Source organism: Saccopteryx leptura, chromosome 12 (assembly GCF_036850995.1).
Source record: "Saccopteryx leptura isolate mSacLep1 chromosome 12, mSacLep1_pri_phased_curated, whole genome shotgun sequence".
Lineage (NCBI taxonomy): Eukaryota > Metazoa > Chordata > Mammalia > Chiroptera > Emballonuridae > Saccopteryx > Saccopteryx leptura.
Window position 1 is genome coordinate 8,430,881 of NC_089514.1, and position 24,220 is coordinate 8,455,100.

A 24,220-nucleotide genomic window follows, 5' to 3' on the forward strand; every position below is an offset into this window, starting at 1 on the left:
AGGGAAATAAGGGGAGATGCCAGTGCATCTCTTTATCCTAAGGGTTTCTTACTCTGTCCACGGGGCACGCCTTACAACCGCAGGATTTTACGTGAGCACTTCACCTTGTGGAGATGTTAGGCGTGCTGGAGGCTTTGCATTGGCTCGCTGATGTCGTAGGTAATCCTAAATCTAAAACTAACAGGAAAGGTAAAAATCACCTCGCCCTCCTAAAAATCCCCTAACTCACAAGTAGGACCAAGGTGAGGCCTCTGGTGGCTCCAGAGTGACCCCTGCCGTTGTGTACTCTTCCCTTCTCTGTGTCCTGCCCGAGCAGGGCCTGCTAGTCTCCCTCGTCCTCCCCGATGCTCCTTGGGGTGCTGGGCTGGGTCCCCGCAGGGCGTGTCTGCAGAATCCTGCGTCTGTCAGAGACACCGCTGTCTCTCCCAGAGAATCTGCTGGGCGGACTGCTGAGTGTATTTGATCCTGAATTTACCAAAATAGAGTTAGTGGGAATTCAGTGGCTGTGCCGACCGGCCGCCCTCTGTCTGTGTCTGTAGTGCTAATGGGCACTAACTTCGCATGGAAACTGTGACGGGGTGTCCGGAGGTGTCGTTTCTAACCCGGGGTTCACTCTGCCCCGTGTGTGTGACAGACGGTCGCGGTGAGACATGCGGGTTTGCAGCTGTTTGGAGCCGTGCCGGGACGTGAGGGTGGACTTGCTGACGTGCGTGTCTCTTCCCCAGGGCCACCAGACTCTACCCGGGCAGCCTGGCCGCGCTCTGCGCCTCCAACGTGCTTTTTGTGCTGCCCTGGCAGTTCGCCCAGTTCGTGCTCCTCACGCAGGTGGGCAGGTTCCCCGCTCCGCTCTGCCTGTCACGCGAGCTCGTTGGTACAGAATGACAGAACGGAGCCGTTATATGAGTCTGAGTCCTAAATGCTTTTCAGTTCATGCTTTTTATTTGCATACTAATAGAACGCATTTATTAAACCACCTTTGTGAGAATGCTTCTTTTCATTACTCAGTACTTGTTAGTGTGCTTAAAGGAGGAGAGGGCTGTAACTTCAGGTTTTCTCTTAGGTAGGTGTATTTCCTGCATGAATAATGCTGTAAGGTCTTACAGCAGGTGACCCAGGACAAATAGCTGGGCAGCTCACACTTTATGTGACCACCTGCTGGTGTGTCCTGTGATTTCTGTGTCATCTTTCCACGTCCCCGTCTCCCTTTCTGTTCACACGGAGGTCTGTAAGACAAGGCGAAGCTCAGTGTAGAGAGGGGGGTAAACGCAGGGCTTATCTCTCCTTGCCCCCCCTCCGGCCCCCACTTTCTTATTGTGCTGCCATATTTATATCCGTATAATGCAGTCTAAGAGTTGCTTTTTAATGTTCTTTGAAATTTGTTGCTAGAGAAAAGAAGTGAGACTGGACTTGAGTCCTGAGAAGTCAGACTGGACTTGAGTCCTAACTGTCCACTGGCTTCTCAGCTTCTGGTTTCAGTTTCCTCATCTGTGAGATGGAGGAATTGAGAGCCGACCTCGCTGGGCTGTGGTTGGGATCATGAGGTACTGTGTGCGGGACCTGGTACTTCCGCAAGATGTCAGCACTTTGAGCTGCTTTCACCGGTGGTTTTTAAAAAAGAGGCTCTATTTGTACTTTTTTTTTTTTTACCTTATCTCTTACACTCCTTTGTCTTTTTTCATGTGATGACATTTCTAAATGATCCTGGTTCAGAATGTCCCTGAGAGTCACTCCTTAAGGTTCCGCCCTGCCGGTGGCTGTGTGCTGCTTGGACCCCGGAGGAGGGCGAGTTCCCATTGCTTCCTGTTAGGAGAGAGGCTGCTTTTCGGGGTGGGGGTCAGGGGGCTTCCTGAGTTGGGGAGGCGCTAGCGGGCTGCTGTGGGTCTCTGTCCACTGTTCCTGTGGGTGATCAGGTACTGCAGTGGTCCTGGGGGAGACATCAGGGTGAAGGGAAGCATGGTGTTCTAGCTAATGGGAAATTTGCTGCGGATTGTTTGGAGATAAAACATTTGATTGAATGTTTGAGTATTTAGCTGTTTGCAGGTGTGTTTACCCTGTTTGCATAGTAGGAGGAGCACGGAATTCACTTTGAATGCCCTTCTCCGTGGAGAGGGCAGGGGGTGTCATTTGACACGATGCCTCTACGCTTTACATTTCCGATTTAATCAGTTCACTGAAATAACCTGGGACTCTTTGAATTCTTGGTTAATGTGTATACAGTTTTTTTCAAAACTATAAAGAAAGTTCAAATTAGCTTTGTAGTGAAGGTACTAGCTAATTTGAAGTTTGATCAACTTGGTAACACTTGAATGTGTGTATAAATGAAAGAGAACGCGGAGATTCTTGTAAAGAGTGACAAGCACAGCTTAATGTGTTTATGCACACAGGCATACCTCCTCATTTTTGAGTTTAATGTACCTCTCCGATTGTGCACTAACTGTTGTATGTCATAATTAAATTTTCATTGCTTTTTGATTAGGCAAGGCACTTTGTAATTATACATGCTGACATAGAGTCACCCTGAGATTAAAATGAGTATTTTTTTTGGATAATCCACCAAGTAGATAATTTGAATGGTTCATTGAGAGAGCTGCATATGGAAAGGAAAAATCAACCAGTGTTTGCTATATTAATATATTGACCATATTCAATAATAAATTATTAGGTAAGAGGGAAACTAAGGAATTCACTTTCAAAATAAATATAAATCTATTTGAAACAACAATAAAAATAACCTTTTTTCATTCTTATAGCTATTATGTATAATTTTTATTTCTAACTTCTTTTTCAATTTCAGATTGCATCATTATTCACAGTATATGTTGTGGGATACATTGATATATGCAAATTACGGAAGATCATTTATATACACATGGTAATGATTTTTAAATTTTTTTTTCCCTTTAAGTTTTATCATAAAACAAACTCCTGATTAGTATTTGATTTGTTTGTGTTTGAACTGGTTATAACATGATTTTATAACTAAAACAAGCATCATTCAAAAACTATGATATAATCAACAGACTTTGTATTAAAAAGGCTACCTGGGAGTTTTAGTTTGGGTCATATCATCTGATTTGAGGTAGTGCCTGACCTACCTGTGAAAGAGTTCCTTCATGAGAGAGAAGCGTGGGTGATGCGTTACCCAGCGGCCTTATGTTGCAATGACGGGGAACGTTCGTGTACTGAGCACCGACTGCCCAGGCACGTGGGACGCACGGGGAACAGAGCCACAGGGTCCTAGCACACCTGCTGGTCTCAGTCCGGCAGCGTGGAGGCAGGAGAGAAGACGGGGTAGATCACAGGTGTAGGAAAAGGGTAAATTGTACAGAGTGTCAGAAGGTGATAGGACTGAGGAGAAAAGGAAAGCACCAGTCTTGGTACCCGAGGGGGTCGGCAGTGCCGGTGTGGGCGGGAGACTGAATCAGGAGCGGCAGAGACTGGGGAGGAGGGGGCGGGGAGTGAGTGAAGGAGGCGTCATGGAGAGGAATATTCTGCGCTGGCGAAACCACTAGAGCAAGTGTCATTAGCGTGGATGGGTGGTTCTGATGAGCGTTTATTCTTTAAAACCACTTGCCTTTTTTTGTCATTAGTCCTTACAATTCTAATGTTTTTATAATATGCTATTATTTTTAATTCTCTAATGAGTAATACTTGTACCAGAACGTGTATAATGTCGAGGGAAGTTATAATCAAAATTATGAAATGAACAGCCATGAGTTTGCCCTCCAATTAAAGACTAGAGCCATTGTTAGTTCGAAGCCCTGCGTGCCCTGAACACATCCTCCTCTGTTCCCGAGATCTAACCACTGTCCTGACCTGTTAAATTCTTCCTGACTTTGTACGCATTCCTGAATAGTCCACAGTGTGGGGCAGAGGTTTACAGTTGTTCGTGTGGAAGATAATGCAGTAATAAAGAATAATACAAGAATAAACTGTTTTGTGCATTTACAACTGTAAACCTACTTTTGCCTCACCCTTATTTTAATTACTAAATAGTATTGTTTTTAAGGTTTGTAAAAATGGTATGCTTTTATGAGACATTTCTACTTGGGTTTCTGAGATTTATAAGTTACTGGAGTTTAAACACTTTCTTTGCTTTATAATTTCTGTTATATAAATAAAGCACAATTTATTTATCCATTTTCTTATTGAAAGACACTTAGGTATTTCCTATCTTTTATGAACAGTGCTGTACATTTTTACACATACTTGCCAGGGTGTATATGTTGAGTTTCTCTAGGGTGCTTACACACAGTTGTAGAATTTCTGGGTAGAAAATTATATACATTTTCTTTCTTTTTTTTTTACAGAGACAGAGAGAAAGTCAGAGAGAGGGATAGACAGGGACAGACAGACAGGAACAGAGAGATGAGAAGCATCAATCATTAGTTTCTCATTGCAACACCTTAGTTGTTCATTGATTGCTTTCTCATATGTGCCTTGACCACAGGCCTTCAGCAGACCGAGTAACCCCTTGCCTGAGCCAGTGACCTTGGGTCCAAGCTGGTGAGCTTTTTGCTCAAACCAGATGAACCCGTGCTCAAGCTGGCGACTTCGGGGTCTCGAACCTGGGTCCTCGGCATCCCAGTCCGATGCTCTATCCACTGCGCCACTGCCTGGTCAGGCTATATACATTTTCAACTTCATAATTTAATGCTGCATTATTTTTCAAAAGTGATTAGACTACTTCAGACAATAATGTAGAATAGTTCATGTTTTTCTATATCCTTTTATATTTTGTCAATCTGATAAGTTAAAATGGTATTTTATGGCATTAATTTGTATTTTCTTTTACTCTCAATAAAGCTGAACATCTTTTGGTATGTTTATGGACCCTGTGTTTCCTTTTTTATGACATTCCTATTCATATCTTTTACCAGTTTTTCTCTCATGTCTAAGAGAAATGGCATCTGTTTTATTCACTGCAGTATAATCCACTAATTTCATTATTTATTTTGAGGCGTGAGTCATTCCTTATTGGGCCAACTTCAAGCTGGCGTCTTTGTCCTTTAACTTGTCTTCGTTGTGCTTTGAGTACTTTTTAAAAGAAATTGATAAAGGCTAAACTTCATCAAATGCTTTTCTGTATCTTTTTAGATAATCCTGTGTATTTTTCTCTCAATATGTTACAGTGATGAATTATATTAATTGCTGTTCTATATTAAGAAACCTTGATTTTCTCCTAAATTCAACTTTTATACATTGCTGGATTTACTTTGCTGTTATTTTGTTAGGATTTTTAAATACCTGTTCAAGAATGGGATTAGATAGTAATTATTCTTTTTTACACTTGGCTTATTTTTTCTCCAAATTGTTTAATACAGTTTTTTTTTTTAACATTGCAGTAAAATCTCAATACATTTTAGTTTAATCAATCACACAATCACCTAGGCAATCGTGTATGACTTTGACTCATAGTTATAAAAGTACATTAGTAATATAAAGGTACATATAGTGATAACATCACACAGGTTTACTTTATAGTGGAGCCTGCACGGGCGATTTATGCTTTATGGTGTGACTTGCTAACTATGGAACGTCTCTTTCCATTATTACTTTACAAATTCCTATAGTTACATAAAGGAAAAAAAATATATAGAATTGTCCCCGAAAAGGATTTTCCCCATTTTTTCATAGTAAACAAAATAATATAAAATTTACTATCTTAATCTTTTTAAGTCCACACAGCAGTGGCATTAAGTACACCCAGACCAGGGGAAGTAAGCAGCCTCCACCACCATCTGCAGAACTCCTCCTCTGAAACTGAAACTCCCTCCCTCTTCCTCTTCCTCTTCCTCCCCCAGCCCCTGGAAACCCCCACTCCCTTTCTGTGTCTCTGATTCTAACTACTCTGGGCACCTCATATATGTGAAACCATGCCGTATTTGTCTTCTCCTGAATGGATTTTTCCACTCAGCATAAAGTTCTTTAGGATTGCCTTCTTTTTAATGGCTGAGTAAGATTCATATATATATACCTATTCACATACAGACACACACATATACTATCTTTTCAATATCCATGTGTATGAACTATTTAGTGTTTGCTTGCTAAGGAGCTACGTTCTCTAAAGAGAGCTTTTAGGGAAAGTAACTTAAACCTAGTAGAAAAATGGGCAGTAGGAATAGATAGTTCACACACACACACACACACACACACACACACGACACCTTAACAACAACATAAACAGCAAATAGAAGAAAAGAAGCTGTGTGTCTTATTCATAATTAAAAGAATAAAAAGTGAAATGAGAACACTTTTTGGTATCAGATTGGCAAATATTTACAAGGATAATACACAGTGTTGGCAGGAATGTGTAGCAACAGGAGCCCCGTGCCCTATTGATGGCAGAATAAATTGGCACAATATTTTGCATGGCGATTTGCCAATATTTTTTCAGATTTTTTAAATGTGTGTACCGTTAGTCCATCAATTTCACTTCTAGTACTTTATCTCTTAAATGACATGTATGTAAGATATACACAGAAGGATATTGATCATAGGATTTATAATAGGAAAAACAAAATAACAACACTGGGAAAGCACGTAGGTGTTCAGCACTCGTCAGAGGAGTGCTGTTTAATTAAATTAGGGTGCAGTCTGGAGTGGAATACTTTTCGTTTATTCAACAGAATGAATGAGATTGGTTTGGGCTGATATCAAAGCTCTCTGAAGCAACAAGTAAAAACAAGCACTAGCATAGCTATGGGTTAAGTTTCCATTTGTGGTTTTAAAAAATATAAACTGGAGTCTGTACACATGCATGTCTGGAAGGATAGCAGTAAACCGTCGACAGTGGTGATCCTTCGGGCTTTGCAGCGTGGGATAGATAGGACACGGGCGGTTTTCATTGTATGCTCCCTTTGAACAGTTTGAATTGTGTTTATCATGAACATATGCAAATTCCAGAATAATAATCAAAAAGGTTTTTTGTTTGCTGTGCATTAATTGTATTTTTCTTGGATTTTTCCAGATTTCTCTTGCACTTTGTTTTGTTTTGATGTTTGGAAACTCAATGTTGTTAACTTCTTATTATGCTTCCTCTTTGGTGATTATTTGGGTAAGTGTTCTTTTAAGTGCATACATGGCTCTTTTGGAACTGAATGGTGTATCGGTGTCCTGGCCTGGGGTGCGTGGGGGGTTTTCTGTGAGAAGCATCTCGGTGTGTGACTGAGTGTGGGTGGTGGAGAGGATGGAAGCCCTCCCTCACAGACCAGGGAGGAGCGGCGAGGGTTAATGTTGGGGAGCGGAGCAGAACACCTGCCTCGTTGTCTTGATTGGCCTTTTCTTTCTCCTTCCTCATATTTTCTGTCTTAAGGAGACAGAAAAGTTTTTTAGTTTTTGGAAAAGTGTCTGTGCTTTCTTCTCTTTCTTTGTGTCCTCTCCTCTTTTCAGTTTTTACGTGATTCCTGCTCCATTCTGACCGCTCCCCCCCCCCCCCCCCCCCCCCCGTGGCCTCTCACCTCCTTGTTCCTCGGGTCAGAGCCCTGAGGCCTTGGTGTTCACACTTTCCTGTGTTTAGTTGTATGAGATAGTCAGATAGTTTGAGTCACCTGGTGACTCGGTTACAGTTTGCTAAATCACTCAGGTTCCAGTTATCAGGAGACTGTTGCACCGAATGAGAACAAACAGTAAAAGGCCGCCTGATGCCTTTGCTACTTTGGTAGAATAAGTTGTCCTGAATTTATGGACTTCCAGAGGTGGGCTATGCCTTTTTTATCAGTGGGTTTTACCATTACAGTGTTTTGCCACTCTAAGAAGAAAGAAATCTTTCCTCTCTTTGGTATAGGTCGGTATCTGGAAGACAGAAGCATATTGTACTGTCTTCATTGAACAGTGTTTGGTGTCAAACCATCTAAGTTACTCAGATCATTTTGTCTTTCTTGATTTCTAGAAACCATTAGCAAATTTGGAACCTCTTATTTCTTTGTCCCATTTTACAAGTAATATTTTTCATATTTTTCTGTTCATACATATTCAGAAACTTCTGAAAAGATTTAATTTGGTTTTATATTCTTATGTTTTGATCTCTTAACCATATTTTTGTTTGAAGTAGATTTAGATCACTATGTGTATTCATTTCTGGAGTCTATTATATATTTGAAAATAAGATTTGATAGAGAAGTATTTAGTTGTTCCGTTAAAAACTGATTTATAGTTTTCCTGAGTTAATATTTAGCATAAGAAAAACCATATATGACTATAGGACATCTGTCTTAAATTCTGAATTTATATTTTTTGATTCTTAGGTAAGTCAGAGATTGAAAATCCCTCATAAAAATTATTATTTGGTGATGCTATTTTCAACTTCACGAGGTCACTAACTGACCTTTGGTTAAAGTAGGGCTGGTTCTTGAAGTCAGTGAGCTTGTGGTGACCTATGTTTAACACCGACAGGGTGCTACATTTTAGATTCTTGAGAGTCTTATAATTCAGAAGTACTTCCTGGCACTTGAATTTATAAGGATTAACGGTATGCTATGCTATTTTCTCCACGCAGGCTGTACTGGCGATGAAACCACATTTCCTGAAAATAAATGTATCTGAACTTAGTTTATGGGTAAGAATCAATCTATTTGAATGCATACATTTTTCTTCTCCAAAATATGTCATTGGTTTTATGTTTTACTTTTAAGGAAATGATCTATGCAACACAGGGGATCTAACAGTTTTATAATGTGTTAGAGCTCAATGTTAATGTACCAAACTGCCCTTTTCATGATGCAAATTAAGATGAACATTTGATAGGTAGTTAAAGAATTCAAGTTTTATTTATTATCCATGTTTATTTTCTAAGGAGTAGTACATGTGTAAGAAACTGTTAGTAGAAGGGGACTTTAACTGCAATTGCTGTATAATAAATCGTCTATAAAGTATATTAATTTTTATAATAAGATCATATGTTTACATTTTTATTTTTAGTGATAGCTTCTTGATTTTGTAGTAATGTTATTTTAATTTAAGATAAATGCTGTTTAGCAGTGTCTCTGGATGTGGAGATAGTTATGTAACATGTGATTAGACCATTTTTTCCCCTAGCTGTGTCTATGAAGTGGCTATATGAAGCATCAATTTATTTTTGTTTTGTCATATTTTCTTTTTTAGATTATCCAAGGATGCTTTTGGTTATTTGGAACTGTCATACTTAAGTATTTGACGTCTAAAATCTTTGGCATTGCAGATGATGTAAGTGCATTTTTTGCTTAAACTTGAAAGACTTGAAAAAAATAAAAAAGGGTAAAAACAAATTATTTGAGTTATTAAAATACCACTATTTAAGCCAAATTCTAAGATGAAGATCTGTTATTTTGTCTATTTATTATAATAAAAGATAAATGTGACTATGTATATAGTCCGTATTCTCCAAAATTAATTTCTTGATAGTTATTTTATTGGTCTTTCTATAGTCACAAAGATTTTTTTTTTTACGTGAGAGTAAAGGGGAGATACAGGGACAGTTTCCCGCATGTGTCCCGACTGGGATCCACCCGAAGACCCCCGTCTGGGGCTGATGCTCTGCCCATCTAGGGCCATGCTCACAACAGAGCTATTTTTAGCACCTGAGGCAAAGGCTCCACACAGCCAACTTTAGCACCCGGCTGTTGTGTTTCAACCAATCGAGCCATGGCTGTGGGAGGGGAAGCGAGAGAGAGAGAGAGAGAGAGAGAGAAAGAGAGAGAGAGAGAAGGAGAAGGGGGAAGGATGGAGAAGCAGATGGTCACTTCTATGTGCCATGACCAGGAATTAAATCCAGGACATCCATACACTGGGCGATGCTTTATCACTGTGCCAACCAGCCAGAGCCAATATCACAAAGATTTTAAAATTTAAAAGCAAGAAAGCTTTAGAGACTTCAGCTTATATTTTTTAAGGCCTATACCGTTCTTTTTCACTGGTTTCTTTATAATCCCCTTTGTCACAGGTAAAGACGCTGTCTCCAAGAGCCTTGTAAACTGTGGATCATATTACAGTCTTTTTCTTTTCTCCCTCAGTTTTCTTGTCAGTGCTTGTGAAAGTTTTATTTATAAGCCTTTATATGTAATTTATCCAAGTTTTATTAAGAGAACGTTTTGTTCTTTGTTCTGTTTTGTTTGGTATATGGGTAAGAGAGAAAATAAAATGAGAATTCTCCTTGTAACATTAAGGGTTCTTTCTACCGTAATTTTCTCTGCGTTTTTTACTTTGCTGTTTAGTTAGCATCTTAACTAATTTTAAAAAGAAATTAACACAAGAACCAACAGAGAGAGAGTAAGTGAACCACATATTCTTTCTCCTGTGATTTACTTTAACTGGCTTTCCTTTGTCCTGTAACAGATGAAAGCCGAGGATTTGGAGCTGGGTCTTGGGAAGTCCTGGGGCCTCTCCGGACTCCTGGGGGGGGCATCACCTCCCAGTCTCCCTCCCTCTCCCCTTTCCACTAGGCGGTTTAGCTTTAATTTCCTACACATTGGACATTTATACAGGTTTTCATATGAACAAGGGGATTTGGGGCTGGAAAAGGATTGAAAACAACTCGGCTATTAAAGGCTGGTCTAGATTCTGGAAAGACTTTTAAAAGTATAAAACTATGGTCTAAAATATGTTCATTCATTTCTTTTTTTTTAAAATTTTTTATTGAATTTATTGCGGTGACATTGGTCAGTAGAATTATGTAGGGTTCAGGTGTACAGTTCCACAACACATCGTCTGTCTATTGTGTTGTGTGTTCACGGCTCCTCGCCTCTCCCTCCATCACCGTCTGTCTCCCTCCACCCTCTCCCGCCTCCCCCACCTTTCCCTCCTCAGTCCCCACACTGTGGTCTGTGACTGTAAGTCGTATTTTTTTTCTTTACTTAATTCCTTCACCTTTTTCACCCAGCACTCATTCATTCAGTAGAGACAGTGCCCTGGTCAGACACGGTCTGCCGGGAGGTCGGGTCGAGCCCTGGAAGCTAGCATGCAGTGTAGACCCTAAGTGCTGCCTGCCACAGGGCTGCACGGGTGTCACGGAAGCTCTGGAGTCAGCGGGAGGGTGAGAGTAACGGTGACCGAGTCACCAGTACGTGGACAGTGACCACGGAGAACAGTGAGTGAGCCCAAGTCCTTCGTATATGGAGTCTGTCACCTTACTGGGACAGACAGCCCAGCTCAGGTATTGATTTGGGTTAAAATTCTTGCGTATATATGAAATGTCTTTAAGTTTTTTATTTAAATTCCCCTATGTGGATTTGCAGTTGATGCTCTATGTTAATATCTTCAAAGCACCACCTGTTTTTAGTTCCCTTTGGTTTTGTTGTGTTTCCCTGTGTCCCAGATCCTGTCGTCCTCCTCGCCTGCTGCTCATTCTTCGGGCATTTCTGTAGCTTTCTCTGATGCTTAAGGGAAGGTGTCATTTCACCCTCTTATTTTCCAATTAATGCATTTAAAACTATAACTTTCCATGTAAGCAGTTTTTGTGTCTCTTACAAGTTAACTATTTTATGATTTTCTTTTTAACCTGAAGGTTAAGTTTTATGTTGCTTTCTAGCCAAAAAGGTTTTTAAAGCCCTTTCCAGTTATCATTTTCACATTTTACTGCATTTATGATTAGAAAAATATAATTAGTATAATATGACTTTGAAATTTATTGCAGTGTAACATGAACATTTTTAAAAAAATTTTACTAGCCCTGGCCGGTTGGCTCAGCGGTAGAGCGTCGGCCTGGCGTGCGGGGTACCCGGGTTCGATTCCCGGCCTGGGCACATAGGAGAAGCGCCCATTTGCTTCCCTCCACCCCCCTCCCCTCCTTCCTCTCTGTCTCTCTCTTCCCCTCCCGCAGCCAAGGCTCCATTGGAGCAAAGATGGCCCGGGCCCTGGGGATGGCTCCTTGGCCTCTGCCCCAGGCGCTAGAGTGGCTCTGGTTGCAGCAGAGCGACGCCCCGGAGGGGCAGAGCATCGCCCCCTGGTGGGCAGAGCCTCGCCCCTGGTGGGCGTGCTGGGTGGATCCCAGTCAGGTGCATGCGGGAGTCTGTCTGACTGTCTCTCCCTGTTTCCAGCTTCAGAAAAATTAAAAAAAAAAATTTTTTTACTTTTGCTCAAGAATAATGTGTATTCTCTCTTTATGAAGTTTCCTATGTTTGTGAGCTTATTAATACTACTCAGCCATAAGAAATGATGACATATTGCCATTTACGACAACATGGATGGACCCTGAGAACATTATATTGAGTGAAATGAGTAAATCAGAAAAAGCTAAGTACTATATGATTTCACACACAGGTGGGATATAAAACTGAGACTCATGGACATAGATCAAAGTGAAGTGGTTACCAGAGGAAGGGGGTTAGGGGGAGGGGAGTAAAGAAGGACAAATAACACAGTGATGGAAAATGATTTGACTTTGGGTGATGGGCACACAATGCAATGAACAGTTCAAATGCTACAGAGATGTTTACGTGAAGCGTGTTTTTATGGACCAGTGTCACCTCATTAAATTTAATTTTTAAATAAAATAAATAATAGTATTCATATTTTATATTAACATTTTTTTCTATTTTAGAGGGAAATAATAGTTAACATTTCTATTTAAGACTGTCCACTTAACTATTTCTTCTAGTTTTTCTTGGGTTTTTAAAATACAAATGGAATCTATACTGTTCAGTGTAAATACGTTCATGATCCATACGATCTTGCTTTGCCGCGTTGACCAGCGTGTAACACCGTCCTGGGTCTCCTTCCGTTGTCCCTGCTGGACCTCAGTTTCGAGAGTCGCTGCCGTTGCCGACCTAGCTTTCTCTGGCTCCATCTCTGTGGTCGATCTTGTTCTCTTCTATTTTCAACCTTCCTGCATACTTTGGTTTAAGTATGTCTTAAAGCTTTTGCATTGTGTATATATATTTAACTCATAGATACAGACAACGATGTGGTGATAGCCAGAGGGGACAGGGCTGGGGGGGTAGGCGGAGGTGGGAAGGGGGATGGGAAAGGGACGTTGCTCGGGGTGATGGCGCACAGTGCAGTGTGCAGATGATTTGTTGAGTAGCGCACCTGAAACCTGTACCCCAACAAATTCAGTTTAAAAAAAAATGAGGAGAAAGGAAAGTGTTGCAAGCATCTCGTTTGTTAATTGCAAATAATCTGCCATTCTCGCGTGGCTTTTTGTGGGGAGCGGACAGGGAGACGTAGGAGAGCACTGGGTGATGTGAAGGCTGCACAGAGGTCAGTGGTCGGTCGGAAGGTGCGTGCTGTCCCTTCTACCTCTTCCCAAAAGTCTTCACTCCCCTTTTCAGGGATCTGAATTACTGTTTCCTATTTTTGACTGTCGCACTGTGGTTTCTGAGTGTCAGAGGCGTGCGTGTCACCAGGTGCGCCTGTCCCGGCGGCGGCTCCAGCACGGGAGACGTGTCGTGTGCTGCACCAGGTTCCGCACGCTGAGCGGGAAGCCGGGGGATAACCGACCTTGGTTTGCAGACAGATCTGGAAAGCCAGGCGTGGCTGGGCCGTCACTTGTCAGCAGAAGAGGAGATGGTGGTGACGTTGGAGGGCGCCGCGCCTTCTTTCCTCACAGCAGCTCGCGGAGTGGGGACAGTGAACTCTGAAATGTAGTGCAGGCTGTTTTTAGATACTTAATAGATTAAAATGCATCATTATAATATGTGGTGTGATCTAACAGTGCCTCACTTTATTCCTTACTAGGCTCATATTGGCAACTTACTGACATCAAAATTCTTCAGCTACAAGGATTTTGATACTTTATTGTACACCTGTGCGGCGGAGTTTGACTTTATGGAGAAGGAGGTAAGAGAGGATTCCTCGTTTTTCCGCTGAGGATCTGGTTCATCCATTTTTTTCAGACAAGGTGTTCCTGTTATTTCAGACTCTGTGCTCTGCACTGCTGTGTAAGTTTGAAGGAAAGAAATTCTGGCCGCCTAGAGGAAGCCGTTCCGTTTGCAGTGGAATAGCTCCCTGAAGTCCCCGGTCTTTTCTCACTTTAGTAACTGAGCAGCGGCAGAGACCAGCAGAGTTTGGGAGGAGTGAGCAGCCTTTCAGGTTGGCTCGTTCCAGGCACAGCACTCACTCAGTGGGGCTCGGCCTTGTGCATCCTCACTCCGAGGTGGCTTGTCTGGACCATCTCATTGCTTTGAAATACCACCTGGGGCAAGTTCCTTATCCTAAAAACATTTTTCTAAGACTGGACTCAGATAGTTAGAAGGAAACCAGAGAGTAGCTTAGTGAGTCATCAGAGTCTGCAGTGTCACTTAATGTTCTTGGTGTCACAGCTACTGGTTTCTAGTAGCGCGCGGCAGACAGATAAGGAGTCACACTGAGGCACGCAGGAAAGCGTGTGGCTGCTTCCGTGACACTTCATAGCAAGTGCCATGTTGCTGTGCTGTACGAGCTGGTTGGTTTGGTAAACGTGTCTGTATGGCCTTTTTACACTACCCCTGGGTCCTGACTGGTTGTGATACTTCCTTCAAAACTGTGTGCGTGCGCGTGTGCGTGTGTGTGTGCACACCGGGAGCTCTGAGTCACCGGGCACGCCGGGCCGGGCCCTCCCTGCAGGGGCCTGTTGCTCCGTGGGCCACTCGGTCTCCACCCTCTGTGTTCTGGCCGATGGCTTTGACGTGTCCTGGCTGATGAAAGGGCACGAATGATAGTGTTGGCCCTGCTGAAAGAGAGGACAGTATCTTTCAAGACATTAAAAGCACGTCCGTAGCGGGTCACGGCTTCTTCAGGAAGGTGGTAAAGGAAGGAGTGGGTACCCCTCAGCAGAGGATCCGGACCCGGCAGTCGTCTCTCAGTGATGAGGACAGACCGGCCCCTCCAGCCTGAGTGTGTGAACCCCCAGTTATGTGCTGGAGAAGCGGTTCATCGAGTCCTACATGACTTCCGTCACTTTGGAGAAAAAGGCAGAAGCTCCTCCCCACCTGCCATTGCCCGTGTCCACCGGCACCTTCACAGAGCTGCGCTGTAAAGGCGGCACCTGGCCGGCTGCACCCACTGCGTGGCGCGTCCCATCCCGTCCCGTCCCGTCCTTGTGGGGAAGGGGCAGTCCAACGTGATCGCACACTGATTTTGGAAAGGCACTTAAGATGCACAGTGGAGTGAGCAATGTGTTACAATCTTATGTACCTATAATTAACACACATACCTTAGTGTGTGAGAGCAAAATTTCAACAGCAGTTTCTGGGTAGAGAGAAAATCAAATTACTCAAGTTAATGTTTTTGGTAATTTGCATTTCCTGAATTTTCTATAATAATCACATTAGTTGTATTCTATTAAAAGAAAGGAAAATCCATAAGGGGATTGTTCCCTTTTAGATATGAAAATGGACTGCAACGGTATTTTAGAAGTGTAGGGAACCAAGAGAGAACATTTTTATGGCCCAAAACAGACAGTGCTGGCTAGAGCCATGTGTACATACTTAACTATGTGTGTGGGTACTTACTGTGAAACGAAGAGAGCACACTGATAAATGGATAAGACATGGAGGTCGTTTCGGCTAGATACCTGTCTTTGACTCAGTTATCTTGAGTATCTTAAATATTTTTTGGTCTGAAGTATTTCTGTCAAAGTCTGATGTTGATCTGTTTTTCTTTGAAAGAGAAATATTTAAAAATACATTTTAAACTTTTGGAATATACTGGTAAGTTTTTTGGATGCTTCCGTGACACTTCATAGCAAGTGCCATGTTGCTGTGCCGTACGAGCTGGTTGTTTGGTAAATGTGTCTGTATGGCCTTTTTACACTACGCCTGGGTCCTGACTGGTTGTGATACTTTCTTCAAAACTGTGCGTGTGCAGTTAATTTTTGTTAGATACTTTTAGAAAGTTATGATACATTGCCTTTTAAGGTAGACACCTGTATTTACAACTTTTGTGACATTTGTTAGTAGTTATTAGCAAATACCTAACTTTTAAATATTAAAAGTCTGTTATATGATTTTTGCTTAGATTAAGACAATTTAAAATTTACAAAATAAATATATATTTTAAAATATTAAGTGCTATGCAAATGCTTACTTATAAAGGTAAATAACAAGATAAAAACAAAAATTCTCCTATTAATAGGACTTCTAACTCATGAAGTATGCGTTTTGTGTAATAAATTATCAAAACTACTTATCAAATACGGAATAATAAATGAAAGAAATCAGAAAATGCTACTCACTGTATACTTTGTAGAATTAAAATATACCACTTTTTATAGAGTTGAAATGATTTCTCTTTGAAAACTTATTAGGGAAAGTGTACACTATTTGACTCAATAATATAGAATTGTCTTGTGAGGGAAAGCGGTGGTGGTGAGCAAATCAATTGCAATTTAGAAATTTCAAGTCCAGGACTGTTGAAGACTGTGACCTCACATTACTGAGACGTGTATAGGGTTGCAATGTGTAGGGCTTTGTTATTTAAGTTCTTTCTGTACTTTTTTATCTGTCACTAAAGGAGATGCCAAAACGTTTTTATTCTTCTTGTAAACATCGGTCATTATTTGTGTGTGTGTGGTGAGTTTGTGTGATAGGATAGTGGCTAAGATTTCTACCCCCCACAAAATGTGCAGGGACAGCTCATGCCATTTGAAGGTGTTCTACCAGCTGTGATGAATGTTACCCTTTCGTTAGGAAAGTGGTGTGCAAAGGGTGAACAGTAATTTCTCTAGTCACATTTTATACTTAAACATGCTTGGGGACTGTATTTGTCAGTGTTTTCAACTCACTAGTTTAGGGAAGTTTTTTTCTATGGAAATGCATCTTCATTTTTATGATGGGGGACTGTGGTTAGATTGGACCCCAGCTGGGTGAATGCTCATGTTTCAGTTCCCTTTGTTTACTATTTAAAATGAAATTTTGTTCAAAATCACACTTTCCTCTGACAACCCATCTCTGAATTTCAGACTCCACTGAGGTACACGAAGACATTGCTGCTTCCAGTTGTTCTCATTGTGTTTATTGCCATTGTCAGAAAGGTATGTCTGTCACTTGAGAGATTTTCCTTATAACAAAACGTGTTTCTATGTAGCTGTTGTATATGCTAGGCTACATACTAATCTGACACATTTTATATGGCTTTGTTAAAACATAGTCTGTATTTTCTTACTAATAGCCTCTGATGAATATTTACAAGCCTTAAAAATATTCTGCAGCTTGACCTGTGGTGGTGCAGTGGATAAAGCGTTGACCTGGAACTCTGGGCTTGCCTGGTCAAGGCATCTGTGGGAGTTGATGCTTCCTGTCCCTCCCCACCCCTCTCTCTCTCTCTCTCTCTCTCTCTCTCTCTCACTCTCTCTCTCTCTCTCTCCCCCTCCTTTCCTCTCTAAAATGAATAAATTAAAAAAAATATTCTGCTCTCCGCGGACTTAAACTAGGCATAGGAAAGTGTGGCTCTAATTTTGATAGTCATGCATTTGAAAGACCAGATCAAAAAAACTTATTGGCCCAGATGCAGCCTCCGCCCAGTGCACTGCACAGCGAGAAGCCGCTGTGCCCCTCCCCTCACGGGCTGTGTCGTGCTCGGCTGTGGCCCCACGGCCCTTTCCCACCCGCTCAGCGGTGGCCAGTCAGTTTCTGCTGCGGGCCAGGCTCCCTTTGCCCTTCTGCACGCTCTATGTGGGTCTGCCCCAGAAGGAGATAAAGAAACAGTCGATGTTGGCAATCCAGCTGCGTTACAAGGACAGCCATCTGGATGGCTACAGATGACAAAAATGATTAATTAGATTAGGTTAAAGAAACGGAGATGTTTGAGGAAGAAAGATTCTAATGGAACAAGGATAATCATTTTCACATATTTAAAAGTCTGTCATGTGGAAATGAGATTACCTTCATTTTGGCTCCTTGGAATTATGGCCAATTCCAGGAGGTAGGATCTATGACCAGAGCTGACCCGACTGATAGCAAAGTGTCATCGACACAGGCAGCAGCTGGGTGGTTCTTCTAAGAGCCGGCTTTACACCTGTCAGCAGCGCCGTAGGGGACGCCATGCCGGGGACAGGGTGTCAGGTTAGATGGCCTCCCAGTTACTGCTGACCGTGGAATGCCGCGGTTAGTTGGTTGTGCTCATCAGTCTCTGAGCCAGTTCTCCAGGCGTGTGTGCCTGTAATTAAGGGAGGCCTTGCTGGCAGCCTGGGACGGTGGCAGTCACTGAATGAGAGTCGAAGCCAGAGGTCAGGTTTGGGGACCCAGCAATGCTTCGCCACCTTCCGGGAGGTCAGTCAGTCCATCTGAGCTTGCTGCGCGTTCACACAGTGAGAACAGGACGGGGCTGCTGGGTATTGAGTGTGCTCAAGTACGTGCAAATGTAAGATTATGTTGTCGTAATTACTGCTCTCAGAGTTAGTGCTCATCTCGGTACTTTTACTTAAGTAAAAGTTTGAAAGCTAAGAAGACACTTCAGTTAAAATTTTGCTTTCCACCAAACAGCCATTTAAAATGTTTCAAAATCTATTTGCAGATTATTAGTGACATGTGGGGTGTCTTAACTAAACAGCAGACACATGTCAAGTAAGTATGCGATGAACAATTTTGTTACTCTCTCCATTTATTATAAAGTAGATAATTACCGTGTGTTAATGGTATCATTAGTGTTGTATATCAATGTTTTCCATTGTTGTCAAAACCTCTGCTTTTCTCATTATTTCTTACCTGTGCTGAGCTCACGTGTCACTCATTCAGACAGCCAGTCCGTCTGTGCAGTCTGACAGTGGCCCTGCACGTAATCTGCTCCTGATGGACACGGGCTGTGCTTCGGTTTAGCAGGGACAATAAATTATTCTGTGGGTGGTTTCAGGGCCGGGGAACTGATAGATTTTTAAGAGAAGAGCAGGGAAATAAAAAGTGGACTCATACCTCATGTTTTATGCCAAGTAAATTCCAGATGGAGCAAAGATTTAAATACGAGGTGGGGGTGAAACCTGAAGATTAACCAACAGATTGCTTTGCTTTTATAGTTTGAGGATTAGGGAGTGCTTGTTAAGGACTACATAAAACCTGTAAGCCAGAAGGGGAGATGACAGGTTGATGGGCGATACGCTTTGGTTTGGTAAGATACTATAAGCAGTGTTCAAGGGTTTAAAAGACAAATTTGGGAAGATAATATGTAATGTGTGACAAAGGACTAATGATCATCATATATAAAGAAGTTCTATAAAGTAATAAGGACAGTGGTTAAACCACAGTAGGAAAACAAGTGAAGGATACAAACAGGCAACTGAGAGACAAATCAATTCTCATCTCCCTTTCCTGCTGCCCTCCTGCCGTGCGGACCCCCTTTCTTCTGCTCTTGACCCGTGGCACGGTGTCCCCTGCCTCTGCCGTGGGCGGTGGCTGTGCCCCAGTCCATAACTGTGCCCCCACTCCCCACAGCTGGCTCTTTGGTGGCCAGCCCCTTTCATCGTCCTTGAATGTCACCGCCTCCGGGAAGCCTTTTCTGGGCGGCTTCCTTGTTATCTTCACCGTGACCCCCTTTGTGTTGCTCTCAGCGTTGATCACCATTTACGCTTAAATATGTATCTCCTAAAATTTGACAGTCCGCAGCAAAACATAGGGCGGGGCTGTTCTCTAACCTGCAGCTCTGTTCATGCATGTGCACGCTCTGAATGTGCTCACGGGGATGCAGAGACAGCGGCACAGAGGTGCCCATGGGGGGGGAGGAGGCGCGAACAGTGGAAGACACTGAAACATCCACGAGGGAGGGGTTGGTGTCATTCCGACCCACTCACAGACGAGTGCTAGCCATCTTCATAGAAATACCTCATCATTCATCATCGAGTTCAGAAGTTACAGGACAGTGTATAGGATGATTCTAGTTTGTTCACAGCGTGAAGGTTGTGCATGTTGATCTGTGCGTTGGAAGGTTCTGGAAGGATAAGACCTGTAATGGTGGAGAGCATGGAAGTGGCAGATGGAGTGAAGGAAGCTTTCATTCCTCCGTGGTTTTGTCAGATTATTTTTTTTAGGGGGGTAGAGGTTGTTAAGGTTTTGTGTCCGCATTTTCTTTTATCACTTGAATACACACAGCCTTATCTGTAATTCTCACACCTACAAATATTGCCAGCCAGCATGAATTACTGCAGGCACCCCGAGACAGCCCTGGTTCTCATTTAGAAGCCGTTTGCTTGTAGCCTTGTAGCGGGCCCTTGTTTATACCTGAACCTTTCCAGGGCAGAGGAAAGAGCTTCCGCCAGTGACACCAACATTTCTCTTCGTTTGAGAAGGAAGTTTCCCTGAAGAGCTTGGGAAAGTGTGGACTAGGGTTCCACGAGGCCGTGGCCGTGGTCCTCAGCTGCAGAGGCGAAAGGCGGACCCAGGCAGAGCTGCCGCCCCTCGGGCACATCCCAGCTGTGGGAATCCCCACAGAGTACCCTGAGCAGAGTGGGGTTCACCTCAAGGGCGGCCAGAGCTCTTTCCTGCGGGGAGGATGGCACGTTGACATAAGCACTTAAGGCGTGAGCCGCGTGGAAAAGGAGGGTGGGAGGGACAGCTCAGTGATCGGAGGCGAGACCAGCACCCTCTGTGGTTGCTTCTCCTCTCCTTCGACGTCTGTGAGCTGTGGGAGGGCGAGGGCTTCCGTCTGGCTTCCTGCCGTGTCCAGGGTCGTCCGTGCCCAGTGAGGCTGAGTGGGTGGGTGGACCCGTACGCTGCACTCCTGAAGGGCTCGTTGCTGCAGGGAGCGTCAGATGACAGATGAACCAATGACAGTGTTGTTTTCCACGAGGGGAGGAAACGGAGGTGAAGTAGAAGCTGTGGGGGAGAGGGCAGTGAATATGGGGGTCAGGGGCACCTCTCTGCGGCTGCAGGGAGCAGCGTTCGCCTCGTGTGACCAGTGATGGAGAGGGAATGGTTGAATAGGAGTGTCGGGACGAGCGGGGAGAGCAGCGTAGGGAGACTGTGGAGCAGGTCAGGGATCTGAGCGTCTGTTCTTTTACAAAAGGAGCCATTGGAGGTTTTGAGGAAGGGAGAGGCCTGGCTGGATTCCCATGTCCAAGGTTGCTGTCCCCGCTGTGGCGGCATCTCTGGGGGTGGGACACAGAGTCAGATAGGAGGAGGACAGGCGGGCCCCTGAGCACGCCTCCTTCCCCAGGGAAGTCCGGCTGTCGTTAAGGCGAAAGGTGGACGTTTGAGGCTATTTGTCCATCCCAGAGATGCTGCTGTGAGCATTCTCCCAGGTGGCTTCCAGTGTCTGGGGGGCTGGGGTACCCCTGGGGTGGGAAGCGGCACGGTGAAGGCAGAGTTCTCACTCTGCTGGGATGTCACCAGGGAGGTGTCTGACACCCGCGGCGGGCCGGTCATTGGCCTGACCAATTTCCATGAAGTCAGGTCTTCTGGACACGCAGCGTGTTCTCACTGCCCCCAACACCTGTCTGCAGAGACGCGGCACCAGTGTTGGGTTATAACCCTTAGTATGTGGATTTACATACATGTGTCCTGAGGGAATATTACAGAAGTTATAACACTCGTATTCGTAAGATAAAAATGCGGATATTTGAGGTAAGTGTATCCACAGTGATTTAATAGTATTTCCTTTTCCATTTCAGAAAGCACCAGCTTGATCACGGAGAGGTAAAGACTGCACGTTCCTAAAATGTAGCTTATTGTAATGTTGGTATGCGTTTGGACTTTCTAATTCCAGCTTCTAAGTTTATTAGTAAAGGTCACAGTTATCTTCAGAACAGGCCTGCAGGGCTTTTATGAGACTCCTACAAATAAGATCATTGATTTGTTAAGTTGGAAGCTCATCTGGTCCTCCCCGATCACCCTCGCGGTAACAGCCGTTCCTTTCCGGGGCCCATTTAGAGGCCTTGGGACTCTGGCAGGACTGGAGGTCACTCTCCTCTCTGCTCACCTTGCCTGGGTTTGGAGGTGTGACTAGTGGCTGCTCACATCTCCTGGTGACTCAGCCTGTTTCTTTGGTATGTTTTTGTTGTTGTTGTTGTTTTTATTTCTTTTGTTTTTAAATTGAGGTATAATTGACATGTAACGTATTATAGTTTCAGGTCTATAACATAATGATTCGAATGTGTTTACATTGCAAAATGATCGCCACAGTAAATCTAGCTAACATTTGTCACCACACTTACAAAAATTACTGTTTTTTTCCTTATGGTGAGGGCTTTGAAGATCTACTTTAAGATCTACTATCTCAGCAAAAGCACGATGACGCTAGTTAATTAATGACACAGGGTTGCAGACCTTGAACAGCAGTTGCCCTTGCTCCTGCTTGCCTGCTTTGACCTGAGGGAGCTCCAGGCGGGTCCAGAAACGGGGGCGGGGGATGTGAGGGGCGGCTTTGTGAACAGAGGGGGCGGCAGAGTTACAGAGCTGCTTGATTTAGGGATGTTACAGTTTGTAGCCCTCAGGCGAAATGGAGAAGCTGGAAAGTGAATTTTAAGGCTTGTTTATTAAATTAAAGTATTGTTACTATAGAAAAGCACCATTTTCTGTATAGTCACCGTTTTAACAGTCTATTCTTAAGCTTCACAAACAGTACCTTCTTTTCCTTGCAGCTGGTTTACCATGCCTTGCAGCTGGTTGCGTACACAGTCCTTGGGATTTTGATTATGAGACTGAAACTCTTTTTGACCCCACACATGTGTGTTATGGCTTCCTTAATCTGCTCGAGACAGGTGAGGTGACAGCCACGTTGGCACTATGACAATTCTACAGCCTTGGTGAATGAGAGACCCTAAGCTAGTATTGAATTACTCAAAGTTCTTGAAATTATTACTGTTAAAGTTCTTCATGGTTTGTGCTAATTATTCCTCAAAAGTCAAAACTGTTATTCTCTATTCTTCTAACTTCTAAGATAGTGCTTAACGAACAACAGTGAGTTCATGACTGGCCACTGCAGACGGTGATAGAAGACAGAGCTTAACTGTAGAAATAAAGTTTTTGTTTTTACATTTATATCACAAAGAATTCTAACAATTAATTTTAAGTTATAAGTATTTTCAAATTATCTGTTCTTTCCGTATTAAGATTAATTTTTTTTTTCATTGAGTACCTATGTGCATGCAAATGTGTACTCAGTGTCAATACTTTTCAAAACTGAGCTGAAGCCATGTTGGTTATTTGGTGCCCACCCTTCCCAGATAGCTGCCCCTTGCTCTGTATTCACAGTTCCGCTTGCACAGGGTCACCTGTGCACCAACCAGGTGGCCAGGGTACAGCAGCCGAGCCTCCTTTAAACTTAGCACTATTGACTAAGCGTCCAGACCACGTTCTAGGGGTAAGGTGGAGAGGTTAGACAGAAAAACCCAAAAGCGAATGGTTCTGCATTTGCTCTCACAAAGCAGTCTTCAAGAGAGAACGACAGAGACAGAGTAGTGTTATTGAGAGTGGGCTCCGTGACTATGGAGAAAACTAGCCGGGCTCAAGGTTCCAGGCACAGTGTTGTGAAGTTAGTGAGGTGCTGCTTTCTGGAGCCTGGCAGAGGGCGAGGTCGCTGTTCCCGGCCCCTCCCAGCCCCTTGGGCCCACAGGAAGGGAGGCTGGGTGGAAGCTTCTCCCCTCAGCCCCACCTGCAGTGTCCCTGACGACCACAGACACCCCGGGCTGGCCTCACGGTGCGCAGTGCTGCGTGCACGGGGCCCGCACCGAGGAGGACCCTGCACCAGCTTCATGCTCTGTTGTTGCTTTTTTTTTTTATCTTAGTCTTCAAACAGGGGCCCCACAATGTCATTTTGCCGTGAGCCTGGCAAGTTTTGTAGGTAGGCTGGGCGTGGCCTGGCTCTGGGCGTGGCCTGGCTCTGGGCGTGGCCTGGCTCTGGGCGTGGCCTGGCTCTGGGCGTGGCCTGGCTCTGGGCATAGAGAGGGCAAGCAGAGAGAAGAGCATCATAAGTCATGTCCCACTTGTACGAGGCTGATGGTGGAATTCTTCTTATTCCTAAGTCACTGTTTCTAGAACTTTTCTGTGGGGCAGTTAACGCTTTATCTGGGACTCTGCAGAGGCTTGTTGTTCTTGGGAAGAACTTTTGCTTACTGGATACATGCTGCTTTCCACTAACAACGGGCCTCTGACTTGCTTTCAGCTGTTTGGATGGCTCTTCTGCAAAGTGCATCCTGGTGCTGTGGTTTTTGCTCTGTTAGCAGCGATGTCCATACAAGGTTCAGCAAATCTGCAAACCCAGTGGAACATTGTAGGCGAGTTCAGCAATTTGCCTCAAGAAGAACTTATAGAATGGATCAAATACAGCACCAAACCAGGTAAAAAAGCAGTATTCAGGTAGTGCTTTTCCCCAGTTTTATACATCACTGCAAAGGCTACAC

General features: G+C 43.6%; 1 protein-coding gene across 1 annotated transcript in view; it reads left to right on the top strand.

Moving 5' to 3' along the window:
- The window catches only part of DPY19L1 (dpy-19 like C-mannosyltransferase 1), a 73,495-nt gene that overhangs the window by 40,160 nt on the left and 9,115 nt on the right, over positions 1-24,220 (top strand). The window contains exons 9-19 of the mRNA XM_066353767.1: positions 726-825; positions 2,795-2,872; positions 6,974-7,060; positions 8,501-8,560; positions 9,106-9,186; positions 13,654-13,755; positions 16,856-16,927; positions 18,409-18,458; positions 21,491-21,515; positions 22,460-22,579; positions 23,983-24,157. Coding sequence (XP_066209864.1) covers positions 726-825; positions 2,795-2,872; positions 6,974-7,060; positions 8,501-8,560; positions 9,106-9,186; positions 13,654-13,755; positions 16,856-16,927; positions 18,409-18,458; positions 21,491-21,515; positions 22,460-22,579; positions 23,983-24,157 — 950 coding nt within the window. The remainder of the gene's footprint in view (positions 1-725; positions 826-2,794; positions 2,873-6,973; positions 7,061-8,500; positions 8,561-9,105; positions 9,187-13,653; positions 13,756-16,855; positions 16,928-18,408; positions 18,459-21,490; positions 21,516-22,459; positions 22,580-23,982; positions 24,158-24,220) is intronic.